We start from the raw sequence: 17,412 nt of genomic DNA, 5'->3' as shown, positions 1-17,412 counted from the left end.
TGAATTCTTTGAGGGGTGCACTTTCCAAAATGGGGTGACCTATGGCAAGATTTTACTCCGCTGGCACTACAGGGGCTCTGCAAACGCACCTGGCACTCAGAAACTTCTGCAGCAAAATCTGCATTGAAAAAGCTAATTGGCGCTCCTTCCCTTCTGAGCCCTGATGTGTGCCCATACAGTGGTTTATACCGACATATGAGGTACCTTTTTACTCAGGAGAACCTGCGTTACAAATTTTGGGGTACTTTTTTTCTCTTGTTCCTCGTGAAATTGAGAAATTTTAAACTAAAGAAACATATTATTGGATAAATTCGAGTTTTTCATTTTTACTGTCTACTTTTGAATACTTTCCTCTAATACCTGTGGGGTCAAAATGCTCACCACACCCCAAAATGAATTATTTGAGGGGTGTACTTTCCAAAATGGGGTGACTATGGGCGAGATTTTACTCCGCTGGCACTACAGGGGCACTGCAAACGCACCTGGCGCTCAGAAACTTCTTCGGCAAAATCTGCATTGAAAAAGCTAATTGGCACTCCTTCCGTTCTGAGCCCTCCTGTGTGCCCATACAGTGGTTTATGCCCACATATGAGGTACCATTGTACTCAGGAGAACCTGCGTTACAGATTTTGGGGTGAATTTTCTCTCCTGTTCCTCGTGAAATGGAGAAAATTCAAACTAAAGGAACATATTATTGGAAAAATTCGAGTTTTTCATTTTTACTGTCTAATTTTGAATACTTTCCTCTAACACCTGTGGGGTCAAAATGCTCATCCTACCCCAAGATGAATTCTTTGAGGGGTATACTTTCCAAAATGGGGTGACTTTTGGGGGGTTTTCTCTCTGCTGACACTACAGGGGCACTGCAAATGCACCTGGCGCTCGGAAACTTCTTCAGCAAAATCTGCATTGGAAAAGCTAGATGGCGCTCCCTTCCTTCTGAGCCCCGCTGTGTGCCCATACAGTGGTTTACGCCCACATATGGGGTACCGTAGTACTCAAGAGAACCTGCGTTACAAATTTTGGGGTGCGTTTTCTCTCATGTTCCTTTTGAAAATGAGAAACTTTAATCTAAACGTATATATTATTGGAAAATTGTAATTTTTTATTTTTTTACGGCCTAATGGTGAATACTTTCCTCCAGCCCCTGTAGGGTTAAAATGCTCATTATACCCCTAGATTAATTCTTTAAGGTGTTTAGTTTCCAAAATGGGGTACTTATGGGGGTTTCCAGTATACAAGCCTCCTAAATCAACTTAAGAAAAGAACTGGTCCCTAAAAAAAATCAGTTTTGGAAACTTTTACGAAAATGTGGTAATTTGCTGATAAATTTCTAACCCCTGTAACACCCTAAAAAAGTAAAATATGTTTATGAAATGAAGCCAGAATAAAGAGGACATATTGGTAATGTGACTTAGTAACTAATTTATGTGATACGACTTTCTTTTTTAGAAGCAGAGAATTTCAAAGTTCATAAAATGCTAATTTTTTCAATTTTTCATGATATTTTGATGTTTTTCACAAAAAACACACAAAGTAGTGACCAAATTTTGCCACTAATATAAAGTGCCATATGTCACGAAAAAACAATCTCAGAATCGCTAGCATACATTAAAGCATCACTGAGCTATAAGAGCATAAAGTGAGACAGGTCACATTTTGAAAAATGAGCCTGGTCTTTTAGGTGCAAATAGGCTCGGTCTTGAAGGGGTTAATCAGCAACAACGGACGTTCGTGTTATAAAAAAAGTGTTGCATTGAGATCAATGCAAACAACGACCGTTGTTCAATACAGCCTTGGAAATAATTGACATGTCAATCAGTCATTGCAAGTTTCACTGCAACAACGGCCCTTGTTTTTGAGTGCCGAACATAGCCTTAAAGGGGTTATCCAGCGAAAATCTTTTGCTTTCAAATCAACTGGCAAGGAAGTTATACAGATTTGTAATATATTTCTATTTAAAAATATCCAGTCTTCTATTACTTATCAGCTTCTGTACATCCTGCAGGTGTATTCTCTCCAGACTGACACAGTGCTCTCTGCTGCCACCTCTGTCCATGTCAGGAACTGTCCAGAGCAGCAGAAAATTCCCAATGAAAATATTTTTTGTTCTGGACAGTTCCTGACATGGACAGAGGTGGCAGCAGAGAGCACTATGTCAGACTGGAGAGAATACACCACTTCCTGCAGAACATACAGCAGCTGATAAGTACTGGAAGACTTGACATTTTTAAATGGGTTGTTCACCCAAAAAAAAAAAAATTATATTTAAAATCAACTGGTGCCAGAAAGTGCCAGAGATTTGAAATTTTACTTCCATTAAAAAATTTCAGATCTTCCAGCTGCTGTATGTCCTGCAGGAAGTGGTGTATTCTTTCCAGTTTGACACAGTGCTCTCTGCTGCCCCCTCTGTCCATGTCAGGAACTGTTAAGAGCAGTAGCAAATCCCCATAGAAAACCTCTCGTGCTATCCAGACTGGAAAAAATACACAACTTCCTGCGTCCCATACAGCAGCTGATAAGTACTGGAAGGCTTAAAAAAAAATTTTTATTGGAAGTTACAAATCTGTGGCACCAATTGATTTGAAAAAAAAAAGAAAAAGGTGAACAACCAAATTACAAATCTTTATAACTTTCTTGATTTTTTCCCGCCGGAGTACTCCTTTAAATGGTCAGACAATGACTTACAGGGTAGCTGCCTATAGGTGGCACTAATGAGAAGCAGGTTTTCCCCTTACTGGAGGAGAACTAATTTGCATATTCCTTTTCTGCCCAAAACTGAAACCCGTCCCAGTTTTTTCCGTTTTGCGCTGGTTTTTCGGCCTGGCCTGCGCTTGGTGCCACCTTGCCTCGTGGGCCGACGCCAGGCGCTGTTTGTTCCCTCTAATATTTCATTACTGTATAACTTTCCTCGTCCTGATCGAAATCTCAGCTTTGTTTTCAAACAGCACATGGAGGAGTAGTCTCCGGTCTGGTGGCCTGACCCGCTGGATACACGTGTAACCGCTCTGCTGTGCCACAGACTGGATTTTTTGATTTATTTTTTTTTCTTACTGTGGAACTGGACAACAGGAAATTCTTAGAAATGTCATTAACACACATTTATTGCTTATTTCCCAGAAATAGAGGAGCACTGGCAGATCCTTTGCGCCTCTCATCTACCTTCATAGACGTTTTATAACTCAGGAATGTGTCTGCCTCAAAACTTCAGGATGTTTCTATATTACTCATATTAGTTTTTGGCGTCGTAAAGTGAAATAAGCTTCAAACCAGTCGGGATTAATCAGAATAAAGCGGCTGCCTGTCCCGTATGAAAGAATAGACGCTGTGCTTAAAATTTCGCGGAACGGAGATGAGGCACCGGGAACAGAATAAAATACAGTCCTCTAAGGCAGGGGTGGGGGAACTGCGGCTCTCCAGCTCTTGCACAACTACAATTCCCATCATGCCTGGACAGCTCGAGGCTAAAGCTTTGGCTGACCAGGTATGATGGGAATTGTGGTTTTGTAACAGCTGGAGGGCCGAAGATTCCCCATCCCTGCTCTAAGGCAGTGATCCCCAACCTTTCGCTCTCCAGCTGTTGCAGAACTACAACTCCCATCATGCCTGGAGAGCCTATTGTAGTTTTGCAACCCTTTAGGACAACGCCATGCCTGAATAGCACTAACTGCAATGCAAAATAACAGTACCAGAACTATTCAGGGAACACTTAGGGGGGCATGTATTACACCCAGCATTTTTAGCGCTATGCTTTAAAATGTCTCAGTGATAGAGAGGGTCTCCGGATTTATGTAGAGGCACACCCCCATGACATCCCCTCCCCACCCCTCTGTGTGCAGCCACACCCCCATGATATCCCCTCCCCACCCCTCTGTGTGCAGCCACTCCCCCATGATATCCCCTCCCCACCCCTCTGTGTGCAGCCACACCCCCATGACATTCCCCACCCCCACCCCTCTGTGTGCAGCCACACCCCCATGACATCCCCACCCCTCTGTGCACAGCTACACCACCATGACATCCCCTCCTCACCCATCTGTGTGCAGTCACACCATGACATCCCCTCCCCACCCCTCTGTGTGCAGCCACACCCCCGTTACACCCCCTCCCCACCCTTCTGTGTGCAGCCACACCCCCATTACAGCCCCTCCCCACCCATCTGTGTGCAGCCACACCCCCATGACATCCCCTCCCCACCCATCTGTGTGCAGCCACACCCCCATGACATCCCCTCCCCACCCATCTGTGTGCAGCCACACCCCCATGACATCCCCTCCCCACCCATCTGTGTGCAGCCACACCCCCATGATATCCCTCCCCACCCATCTGCGTGCAGCCACACCCCCATGACATCCCCCTCCCCACCCCTCTGTGTGCAGCCACTCCCCCATGACATCCCCTCCCCACCCATCTGTGTGCAACCACACCCCTGTTACACCCCCTCCCCACCCATCTGCATGCAGCCACCCGCACCCTCCCCCCCCCCCCCCCGTTACACCCCTCCCCACCCCTCAGGCGAGAGCGGTGCTGATGGGTGGGTTGCGAATAATTTATTCGAAATACAGGCGTCTACAAATTAATTATTCTAACTAGTGTAACTGTCACTTTAAAAAAAAAAAAAACAAGAACATGCAGGGAGAGAAGTGCGTGGCTGAACACTTCTTCTCTGTCTCAACCAAGATCGTCCCATTGACTTAAAATTAGAGATGACCAAATGGAATCTTCCCAACCGAGATTTGTTCTGAACATCACAAAAAATACCAAACCAAACTTTAAAAAAGTTTGCAACAAGTTCGTAAAGATGGCAGCCACACATCTAAAAAACAAACAAAAAAAGGTATGCTCATCTGTTGACGCTCACTTCTCCCTGATCGATGAAAACTTTTCAGTAGTAGTTTTTTTTGTTGTTTTTTTTTTTAAAGTGACAGTACCCATTCTAACATACACTTTTCCAGCTCAGAAAAAAAGCGTTAGAGGGCATGACCTTCAACTGGATTGTTGACTATTTACAGTAACCACCAGCAGAATTCTGAATGCAGCTCTGGGCTATAAAACATGATGTACTGTATACAGGATATGCCAAAAATATGTTATGCAATGCAATAATAAAATTACTGAAATTTTAATGTAGGTTGTAACGATCAGTCACAGCATTAAAAGGGGTTTTCTGGGAGTAAAGGCTGCAATAAAAAAAATTAAATAAAAAAAAATATATGTTTTTTCCCTATGGGGAAGATCAAGCCAGACTCACGAGATATCGGGGTAGGGTCCATGTCAGGAAGATTTGCTGCTGCTCTGGACAGTTCCTGACATGGACCGAGGTGGCAGCAGAGAGCACTGTGTCAGACCGGAAAGATACACCACTTCCTGCAGGACATACAGCAGCTGATAAGTACCGGAAGTACTGGAAGTAAATTACAAATCTCTTGCACTTTCTGGCATAAGCTGATTAGAAAGAATAGTTTTTTGCTGAACTACTACTATAAATGGGACAAAGCTGCAATACCTTGCACTGCCACTACTGCTACAGTGGCACCAGTGAGAACATCGGTGAATAATAAAGAGGCTGTGGTGACAATTCACTGTGTGTGGGATGGGAGTTGGACCTTATATTGATGGTCTATCCCAGGGAGGAGGAACCTTCTGCCCCCCCCCCCCCCCCAGCTGTTGCAAAACTACAATCCCTTTGGCTCTCCAGGCATGATGGGATTTGTAGTTTTGCAACAGCTGAAGGGCCGAAGGTTCCCCATCCCTGCTCTATCTTGAGGATACACCATCGTTCTCTGTATCAGGGCATGACAAAAATGACAGACATGCAACGTTCAGGTGATCCCAATGAAGCCTGGAGTCCTGACCGTCCGCAGGCAGGGTCACCTGTCAAGTCTTCTTGCCTCATACTCTGTAATATTTTCAGGGCTCGCATTATTTTGCCAAGATTCTTTTTTGGTAAATTTTCTCAGAAGTCCCACCGGGTCTCAGGTTCTCGATCAAATGTCAGGCCGGTGTTTCTGTCAAGCGGGAGATATACGGCCGTGTTTACAGCGCTGTAATATTTCACTGTGTGACATATGCCAGGGAGCGCCCGGGGGCACCTGGAGCAGACGTTACACAGAGACGCAGCTCTTCTCTAGAAGACTTGGACGGCCGCTGCATTAATAAACAAGCACTCACGTCATTCCGGAGCTTCTTACCGGTATTAATTGTGCAGGTATGAGGAAGTGAGCGGCTGCCGGCTCCGGGTTCCAGAGTTCACACACATTGTGTAATGGCAATTAAGAGTCTGCAAATATTTTGTTATTAATCCTATTAAATAAAATTTAAAAAAATCTTTCATGGGAGAGAACACTCCGCCTTACGTCTCCTCTGAGTATTGCTTCAGAAAACATCTTCAAAAGTGACAGCATCTCTATAGCATTACATCATAGGGGGGGATGTGTCTCCTTGGGGAGACTACCAAACTGCAATGCTCCTTGGGAAAAAAAATATGCAAAGTAGCTCCCCTCTAGAGAGATCAATGCTTTGTACTCTTCCTTTTGGTGGAGATTCTGCTGTGGTTTTAAAGGGGTTGTTCACAAAAAAAAAATGTAAAATCAGAAAGTGCCAGAGATTTGTAATTTACTTCTGTTAAAAAAATCTCCAGGCTTCCAGCTGCTGTATGTCCTGCAGGAAGTGGTGTATTCTCTCCAGTCTGACACAGTGCTCTCTGCTGCCACCTCTGTCCATGTCAGGTACTGTCCAGAGCAGCAGCAAATCCCCATGGAAAACCTCTGCTCTCAAGACTGAAAAATAAAAGATCAGCAATGCCCAAAGATGATACATATATGTGATGATGTCTGTTCTCAATGTTTATAAAATCATGTTGTAGGGGCCAGGGCTCAGCTGCAGCATGCATATCTCCTACCTCCTCCACCCCTCCCTGCTCTATATTATTAATGTACAGGGCTCAGTGCTAGAAGTTAAGGCTTGAACATCAATCATACAGAGCATGGAGGGTGGAGGAGGGAGGAGGGAGGCGTGCATGCTGCTGCTCAGTCCGCTCTCTATAACTCAGCCACATACTGTAGCAGCTCACTTATTTGCAGACATATGGGATGTAATGACTTGTCTCCCCTCCGCCATTACGTGCATTTTTCTCCCATTGTTCCCATCCAATTTCTATATAGTTTAATAGCATAGAAGTGGGGAGTAAAGCTTCCACAGGATTAGATGACACAATCACACAGATCACTAACGACGGACGCTGCTGTTTCCGCAGGTGGAGGCCGTGAAGAAGGCGCTGCAGGATCTGCAGATGAATGTGGTGGAGATGACCGATGAGAACGCCACTTTGGACGGTGGAGACGTGCTGTTCACAGGTAAGGGACCCAATGACATTTCCCGCATCTGAGAGAATATCTAGTGGGAATAACACGTGTCCTTCTACTATGTCGGCCAACATCTTAGAGATGAGATATTATTGGGGGAGGGGACCTGGCGCTAAATGTTCATTTTCATTGCAGTAGCATGGAGACTTAAAGGAGAAGTCCGGGGGGAAGGGGGGAGCAGAAAATTATTATGGGCATTGGGTGGGGGAAATTAAAAAACCAATGGGGGAGATTTATCCAACATGGTGTAAAGTGATACTGGCTCAGTTGCCCCTAGCAACCAATCAGATTCCACCTTTCATTTTCCAAAGAGTCTGTGAGGAATGAAAGGTGGAATCTGATTGGTTGCTAGGGGCAACGGGGCTAGTGTCACTTTACACCATGTTTGATAAATCTCCCCCAATGTGCCTACCTGTCTCCGTGCTGCGCCGGGGGTCATCTTCTCCCCCTTTCTGGGTACATTACGACCCGGGTTGAACATTACAAGTGGGTTGGATTCAGCCCACTCAGCCAATCAGTGACTGTCGCGGTGTCCCATCCCAGTCACTGACTGGCTGAGTAGGGCATCTGTCAACTAGGTTGTGATGTAGCCGGAGGGAAGCTACAAAGACACCCGGCGGGGTCCAGGAGCGGGACATGGCCAGGTGAATATGACTTCTTTTTTATGTTCCCCCTAATATTTTTTATTTTTAATCATTTTCCCCCTAATAATTTTTTTATGTTCCCCTAATAATTTTTTTTATATTCCCCGGAATAATTTTTCCAGCCAGACATTTTTTGGCCCGTTTTCTCTTAAAAGGGGTGTTTAAAGGGATTTAAAGGGAATGTACCATCAGTAAATTCCCTTTAAGTTCTGCACATGAGTAGAATGGCGTGGGGAAGCCAGTGCCGCAGTCCTTTTTTTAACCATGGCCCCATACACAATGTTGTTCTATTCCCAGGCACTGTCCGGGGGTGAAGCACTGCTGGCGGGCCGGCCTGTCTCCAGTGGGAGGAAACCCCTCCCCTTTATGACACTGCTCCATTAGAGAGGCGGGGTTTCCTCCCACTAGGGCCAGGCCATCCCGCCTTCAGTGCGTCACCCCCATCTGGTGCCCGGAAATAGACAAATGCTGCATGCAAAAAACGGGCCGCGGCACTGGCTTCCCCATGCTGGTGCCGTTCTATCCATGTGCAAAACTTAATGCGATGGTACTGATGGTACATTCACTTTAAAAAGAAAAAAAAAGTTAAGTTAAACATTTATTCAGTGTGTAAGTTAGGATGGAGAAATCTCCATTTTCAGGCGAATAGAATTAGAAAGCTAAGATTACATGAAGCAAATCCCAATAAATGCACTAGGTGGCAGCACTGAGTCACCTCACATTTCCTATAGGGTTCGTGATGAGCAAAATCTTTTCTCTTCTCAGGACGAGAATTCTTTGTGGGGTTATCCAAAAGAACCAACCAACGGGGTGCAGAAATCCTGGCCGACACCTTTAAGGTAGGAATAAGTCTGTATGTAAGAGTCACAATATATATGAAGGGTGCGTTCACACGTACAGGATCTGCAGCAGACGTGATACTTAAAGCGGTACTCTGGCGAAAATCTTTTCTTTCAAATCAACAGGTTTCAGAAAGTTTTATAGATTTGTAATTTACTTCCATTTAAAAATCTCCAGTCTTCCAGTACTTATCAGCTGCTGTATGTCCTGCAGGAAATGGTGTATTCTCTCCAGTCTGACACAGTGCTCTCTGCTGCCACCTCTGTCCATGTCGGGAACTGTCCAGAGCAGGAGATGTTTTCTATGGAGATTTGCTGCTGCTATGGACTGTTCCTGACAAGATTTTTTTATAATGTTTTTTTATTTGTATAGCGCCAATTTTGCAGCACTTTACATAGTTTGCTGGAATACCCCTTTAAGGATTCGTTCACACGCAATGCTCTTCACTCTCTGACTTGATCGCCACTTGATCAATCTTATTGTAAGCAACAGGTTCCAGAAACGTCTGAACACCCAGATCTCAACTGATCAAAACTTTGTGACCTGTCAAAAGTTTTTTAAAGTGACAGTAACGTTTTAAGAATCACTTAGAATTGTACCGATGCATTTACACACACCACATTTGTACAAATCTCAGTGACAAAAAAAATTACAAAAATAGCAAACATACCTTAAAGGGATTTTTTAGGCTTAGAAAAAAAACGTGTCTGCTTTCTTCCATAAACAGCCCCCCCTCTTGTCCCCAGTTTGGGTGCGGATTTTGGTGTGGAAGCCAAAATCTATTGAATGGAGCGGGATTGTAATACCACGTACAACCTGAGGACAGGGGTGGCTCTGTTTTTGCAAGAAAGTAGCTGCGCTATTTCTAAACCTGGATAGCCTTTTTTAAAGGTGTTGTCCAGGAGCATGGCTACTTTCTTGCAAGAAACAGCGCCACCCCTATCCTCAGGTTGTGTGTGGTATTACAGTCCAGCTCTATTCAATGCTTCAAAAGCTTCAAAATCCTCACCCAAACTGAGGACAAGAGTTGTGCTATTTATAGAAGAAAGCAGCCATGTTTTTCTAAGCCTGGATAACCCCTTTAAATACAACCCGCTACAGCAGACACAATGTTTATCTTGTACAATGGGAAGGTTATATTGGGACACCAGTAGTAATTCTTTCTTTCGGCCAGAAGAACCATGGAGCTAACTCATCTACAGAGTGACAATGAGGGATCTCAACAAAGACATCACTGTGTTCTCTGTCACTGGGAAATGTTGAGCCGCTGCTAAGATGATGTGCTGGAAGTTTCACGGGCTCATTTGCATATATTTCCCAGCATTGCCTTATACTCTCCCTAACTTTACTCAGTGTTCTACCTGGACTTCCTGAAAAGGAGATATCCTATATATATATATATATATATATATATATATATATATATATATATATAAGATTTATAACAGGGATGGAGAACCTACCAGACTACAATTCCCATCGAAGGCTGTCCAGGCATGATGGGAATTGTAGTTTTGCAACAGCTGGTGGACTGTAGGTTCCCAATCCCTGCTTTATAACATAAGAAATCCTATGAGTACAGCCCACTGTATGTATACATACACATGGTACTCCACTATTAGTTTCACTTAGGCTCATTTGCATGTATTTCCCAGCATTACCTTCCTTCTACTCTCCCTAACTTAACTCCCTAACCAGGTAGTGTTCTACCTGGACTTCCTTAAAGGGGTAGTTCACCCCCCAAAAAATTCTACTAAATCAACTGGTGCCAGAAAGTGCCAGAGATTTGTAATTTACTTCTATCAAAAAATGTCAAGTCTTCTAGTACTTATCAGCTGCTGTATGTCCCACAGGAAGTGGTGTATTCTCTCCAGTCTAACACAGTGCTCTCTGCTGCCACCTCTGTCCATGTCAGGAACTGTCCAGAGCAGTAGCAAATCCACATAGAAAACCTCTCCTGCTCTCCAGACTGGAAAGAATACACCACTTCCTGTAGGACATGCAGCAGCTGATAAGTACTGGAAGACTGGAGATTTTTTAATAAAAGTAAATTACAAATCTCTGGCACTTTCTGGTACCAGTTGATTTGAAACAAAAAAAAAGTTGGAGAACTACTCTTTTAAGGGTACAAACTCACTTGGCGGACCCGCAGCGAGTTTCTCGCTGCAAATTTGCAGCGAGATTCGCTGCGGATCCGTGCCCTCGACCCCCTATGGGCAGACAAACTCGCAGCAGGATGCACATCCCGCTGCGAGTTTGTCCACAGCCCGCCCCATTAACCCCCCGGCCACCGGAGCCTATACATCACCTGGTCCCCGCTCCGGCTTGCTTCTGGGGTTCCTGGCAGGTCCCGCTCAGCCAATTAGTGCATTGCCCCGCCACAGCGCACTGATTGGCTGAGCGGGACGTGAAGACACTGAGAGCCCCGAAGCAAGCCGGAGCAGGGTCCAGGTGACATATAGGCTCTGGTGGCCAGGGGGTTAACGGGACGAGCTGCGGACAAACTCGCAGTGGGATGTGCATCCTGCTGCGAGTTTGTCTGCCCATAGGGGGTACAGGGCTGGGATCTGCAGCGAGAAACTTGCTGCGGATCCGCCCAGTGAGTTTGTATCCTACAAGGAGATATCCTAAAAAATGTAAGCTTTATAACAAGGATTGGGAAGCTTCTGCCCTACAGCTGTTGCAAAAGAACACAATTCCGGCTGTCCATGCATGATGGGAATTGTAGTTTTGTAACAGCTGGAGGGCCAAGGGTTCCCCATCCCTGCTAGATAACATTAAGAAATCCTATGAGTACAGCCCACTGTGTGTATACATACACATGGTACTCCCCTATATAAATTTCACTTAGGCTCATTTGCATATATTTCCCAGCATTGCCTTCTACTCTCCCTAACTTTACTCAGTGTTGTATCTGGACTTCCTGAAAAGAAGATATTCTATAAATGTAAGCTTTATAACAGGGATGGGGAACCTTCAGCCCTCCAGATGTTGCAGAACTACAATACCTAGCATGCCTGGACAGCCGAAGGCTGTCCAGGCTTGCTGGGAATTGTAGTTCTGCAACATCTGGAGGGCTTAAGGTTCCCCATCCCTGCTTTATAACATAAGTACAGCCCCTTGTGTATATACATATACATGGTACGCCCCCACTATATAATCCATATAATGCTAACAATAATCTCCCTAATCTCCTTGTATTCCTGCAGGATTACGCCGTGTCCACAGTCCCCGTGTGCGATTACTTACATCTGAAGAGTTTCTGCAGCATGGCCGGACCCAACCTCATAGTCATCGGCTCCAGCGAGGCTGCTCAGAAAGCTCTAAAGGTATTGAGTGAGGTTATTAAGATGCTTGAACGTCTCCGAGGACGCAATCTCGAGGATTTATACCGTATCTATTACCAAAATCTAAAGCCGCAGCCGCTTTATGAGCTGAGCAGATATTTTCCTATGAATTCAATATTAATATTAAAGGGCCGCAATAGACTTCACTGACATCGCCTTCCAACATGGCCGCTTCCACTTCTCTCCTGGTGCAGCTTTCCTATGTGCCTTGTAGGTCATAGGATAAGCTGTTATGTGTATATAAGGAGCAGTGAGTGTAGACTAGCTGCTGTGATGTCTCCTATATACTGTACATACAGAAGAGGAGATCCTGCTCCCCTATATCTCTTCAGCACACACAGAAGAGGAGATCCTGCTCCCGTATATATCTATAGCACACACAGGAGAGGAGATCCTGCTCCCCTATATCTCTATAGCACACACAGAAGAGGAGATCTTGCTCCCCTATATCTCTATAGCACACACAGAAGAGGAGATCCTGCCCCCTATATCTCTATAGCACATACAGAAGAAGAGATCCTCCTTCCCTTACATCTCTATAACACACACAGGAGAGGAGATCCTGCTCCCCTATATCTCTATAGCACATACAGGAGAGGAGATCCTGCTCCCCTATATCCCTATAGCACACACAGAAGAGGAGATCCTGCTCCCCTATATTTCTACAGCACACACAGAAGAAAGGATCCTTCTCCCCTATATCTGTATAGCACACACAGAAGAGGAGATCCTGCTCCCCTATATCGCTATAGCACACACAGAGGAGAGATCCTGCTCCCCTATATCTCTATAGCACACAGAGGAGGAGATCCTGCCCCCTTATATCTCTATAGCACAGATAAGAGGAGATCCTGCTCCCCTATATCTCCATAGCACACACAGAGGAGGAGATCCTGCTCCCCTATATTTCTATAGCACAAGACTAGCTGCTATGATGTTTCCATACACTGCACATGCAGAAGTGAGGGTCCAGGTCCCCTATATCTCTATAGCACACACTCAGAAGAGGAGATCCTGCTCCCCTATATCCCTATAGCACACCCTGAGAAGAGGAGATCCTGCTCCCCTATATCCCTATAGCACACGCTCAGAAGAGGAGATCCTGCTCCCCTATATCCCTATAGCACACGCTCAGAAGAGGAGATCCTGCTCCCCTATATTTCTATGGCACACGCTCAGAAGAGGAGATCCTGCTCCCCTATATTACTATTGCACACCCCCAGCAGGAGGAGACTAGCTGCTATGATGTTTCCATACACTGTAACTGCACACACAGAAGTGAGGGTCCTGCTCCCCTATATATCTCTACAGCATACTTGCAGAAGCAGCAGCAGTGTGGATGACATTATAGGGCAGTATTGACCAGTGTAAGCTGTAAATCCAGTGCTGGTTGAAATATAACACTTGCTACAAGCTGGTCTAGCTTTTCTGTATGCTTTTGTCTGACACTCTATCTGCCATGCCCTTTTCTCTCTCTCCCCATCCCATCTCCATAGACTTGTATGGGCAGCTGTAACCTGGTCCCTCAGTCTGTCTTTTAGATTAATTGTGGGGGTAATCAACCTATGCCAAGAGAGCCCCCCCTCATTTCCCATATAGTGCCATAAGGTATATGAAGGGTCCTATAATAGGCACAGTATGTCCAGGCCCTTTTGTGCGACCTTTGTACTGTACATCGTTGTCCACTTTAGCCAACAGCCCCCCTTCCCCTCCTTATTACGCTAACATGCACAAACAGGGGTGTCGAAGCGAGTCCATGCTAGCGCTACCATTTCCCCATTGCATCACTGAAGCTAGATGAAAATAGCCGGATATGTAATGGTAGTCTCTGCTGTGAGGTTTTCCGCTTCCTATGCCAGACCTCTAATTGCTATGTTGGTCTACGGTTTGAGCACAAGAATCCTAGGTCCCCGGCACAATGCAAAACCCAAACCATGAAATAAAACATATAGCATCATTGTCTTCTGATGAAGCCAAAGTAAGTATTAGCTCACGGTCGGGTTCCTGAGACCCCCCCCCCTCTTCCCGATTGTGGGTGCGATGCAGAATAGATCTGAACCAGTTTAACAAGAATAGAGGTGAACGAAACGATTCCAAACCAATCAAACGTGTTCCGGATTTTCCAAATGCTTCAGATTTTGACCAATCTGAAATATATAGGATTTGGTTCACAGCTTAAAATAGTGTAAGCCATATTAGTGATCAGAAGTGGGCGTAGGGAACCTTAACTTAAAGGGGTACTCCACTCAAACATAACTTTTGATATGTTGCTGCCCATTATGAGACTAATAATTCCTTCTATACTTATCTATTCAGTCTCCTTCCCCCAGTTCTCAGCTTCTGCTTTCTGCTGAAGACACAAAAATCTGTGTGTGAGCTTTTCTCACTGTCTCCCCTCCTCCCCCCACCCTTCTGAGACGGCTGATGTAATCAAGCCTCTGGCAGGCTGTATATGCAACATTGTAGCTTCTTTGAAATTCTGGAAGGGATAATCACATTTAGTTCATCAGCGACTTGACCTCAAAATAACCCTCCCAGCATTACAAAGAGGTTTCAAAGTTGCAGATAAAGACAGCCAGGGACTTGTTTACATCAGCCGTCTCAGAAGGGAGGGGGGGACAGAGAGGACAGCTCACACACAGATTTTTGTGTCTTCATCAGAAAGCAGCAGCACTGAACTGGGGGAAGGAGACTGAATAGATAATAACAAGCATGGAAGGAATGGTTAGTCTCAGCATGGGCAGCAACATATCAAAAGTTATGTTTGAGTGACATATACCTCAAATCGAAATGATACATAATAGTTCACTCCATGTACATGACCTGATGCGCGGAGTCTGTGGACATTCAGTCATCGCATCATCTGACCCATGGACACTAATTTAAAGTTGTTCCCATTATAGAGACCTCCTATTCTATGGAAAGGCTTCCTATTGAGTTTTCGCATCATGGCAGTGGGAATTTGATGATGATGATGATGTCTGGCTTGGCTACTGGTGTATTGATGGGGCTATAAGGGGGGTGAGAGCATGTTACTTCTTTCATCGTCCCGCTACCGAGCACTCTGCCAAAAATCACCCCAGCCCGGAGTTCTCCTTTAAGCTCCCATGATGCCTCTAGCAGTGCAGTTAACCCAAGATGCACCTAACAGTGTAGTTAAAGGGGTTGTACAGCGAAAATCTTTTTCTTTCAAATCAACTGATATCAGAAAGTTATATATCTTTGTATTTTACTTCTATTAAAAAATCTCCAGTCTTCCCATACTTATTAGCTGCTGTATGTCCTGCAGGAAATGTTTTATTTTCAGTCAGACACAGTGCTCTCTGCTGACATCTCTGGCCAAGACAGGAACTGTGCAGAGAAGAAGTTTTCTATGGGGATTCATAAAAAACCGAGACACTGTTCCTTTCTCGGCCAGAGATGTCAGCAGAGAGCACTGTGTCTGACTGAAAAAAAAAAAAAAAACATTTCCTGCAGGACATACAGCAGCTAATAAGTATGGGAAGACTGGAGTTTTTTTAAAATAGATTTAAATTACAAATCTATTTAAGTTTCTCATGTCAGTTGATTTGAAAGAAAAAGATTTTCGCTGGACAACCTCTTTAATGCCTCTAGTCTGTACCAAATAAAAAAAATGATAACCTTACTGTAGGACTTCATGTGCTCCCCTGGACATCTGGGTAACCAGCTTATAGTCGTCTGCACCCATCAAAGACTTCGAGATGCAACCATACATGTATCATCGATGTTCTGCATCAGCAGATGCTCATTGACCTGACAGCGATGTTCCATTGGCATATGCTATATGTAATGTTACCGTGAGTGGCGCCTGCCGGACACAGGGGGGGGATGTGTGCAGCACACACATACACGGGCCCCCAGGCGATGTGTGCAGTACACGGGCCCCCAGGAGATGTGTGCAGCACACACATACACGGGCCCCCAGGCGATGTGTGCAGCACACACATACACAGGCCCCCAGGCGATGTGTGCAGCACACACATACACGGGCCCCCAGGCGATGTGTGCAGCACACACATACACAGGCCCCCAGGCGATGTGTGCAGTACACGCATACACGGGCCCCCAGGCGATGTGTGCAGCACACATATACACGGGCCCCCAGGCAATGTGTGCAGCACACACATACACGGGCCCCCAGGCGATGTGTGCAGTACATGCATACACGGGCCCCCAGGGGATGTGTGCAGCACACACATACACGGGCCCCCAGGCGATGTGTGCAGTACACGCATACATGGGCCCCCAGGCGATGTGTGCAGCACACACATACACGGGCCCCCAGGCGATGTGTGCAGTACACGCATACACGGGCCCCCAGGCGATGTGTGCAGCACACACATACACAGGCCCCCAGGCGATGTGTGCAGCACACACATACACAGGCCCCCAGGCGATGTGTGCAGTACACGCATACACGGGCCCCCAGGCGATGTGTGCAGCACACACATACACGGGCCCCCAGGCGATGTGTGCAGCACACGCATACACGGGCCCCCAGGCGATGTGTGCAGTACACGCATACACCGGCCCCCAGGCGATGTGTGCAGTACACGCATACACGGGCCCCCAGGCAATGTGTGCAGCACACACATACACGGGCCCCCAGGCGATGTGTGCAGCACACACATACACAGGCCCCCAGGCGATGTGTGCAGCACACGCATACACGGGCCCCCAGGCGGTGTGCAGCACACACATACACAGGCCCCCAGGCGATAAGTGCAGCACACACATACATGGGCCCCCAGAGTCCAATGGTGTTGGCCCACAGCTGACACTTGTTACTGTGCATGGTGATCACAGACAGAATCCATTAGCTTCCCAGTAAACAGAACATGTCCCACTCTTTCACCAAATAAAAAATGCCGCCATGTATCGATGGTTCCCAGTTAGAAGAGTTACGGTGCGACTTATTGGAACTCTTTTTTATGGAAGAACACCGAGATTTCTCCGTTTCTGGACCTGTAGACACATCAGACGACCTATGGTTGGTCTGCACTTCTGCACATTGTACACCATATGACGGTTATATTATACAGGTGATGGGAAGTCTGCGCTTTCCTCCACCTGAGGGAAAGTGATGGCACAGTCAGGTCTCTTTAACATTCAGAAACCGACATGGAAAATATTATCCAGAATGATTTACCTCTACTGGGACAGGATCTAAATCAAAGAAGGTCAAAGGGAAGCGAT

General features: G+C 45.8%; 1 protein-coding gene across 10 annotated transcripts in view; it reads left to right on the top strand.

Moving 5' to 3' along the window:
- Nucleotides 1-17,412, top strand: part of DDAH1 (dimethylarginine dimethylaminohydrolase 1) — a 121,926-nt gene that overhangs the window by 101,625 nt on the left and 2,889 nt on the right. For all 10 annotated transcript variants that reach the window (XM_069981547.1, XM_069981553.1, XM_069981554.1 and 7 more), the window contains 3 exons: nucleotides 7,256-7,355; nucleotides 8,774-8,847; nucleotides 12,058-12,177. In XM_069981547.1, the coding sequence (XP_069837648.1) occupies nucleotides 7,256-7,355; nucleotides 8,774-8,847; nucleotides 12,058-12,177 (294 nt within the window). The remainder of the gene's footprint in view (nucleotides 1-7,255; nucleotides 7,356-8,773; nucleotides 8,848-12,057; nucleotides 12,178-17,412) is intronic.

The sequence above is a fragment of the Dendropsophus ebraccatus genome, chromosome 8 (assembly GCF_027789765.1).
Source record: "Dendropsophus ebraccatus isolate aDenEbr1 chromosome 8, aDenEbr1.pat, whole genome shotgun sequence".
Classification (NCBI taxonomy): domain Eukaryota; kingdom Metazoa; phylum Chordata; class Amphibia; order Anura; family Hylidae; genus Dendropsophus; species Dendropsophus ebraccatus.
The sequence above is the reverse complement of the archived record's forward strand: the minus strand, read 5'-3'. Positions and strand labels throughout refer to the sequence as shown.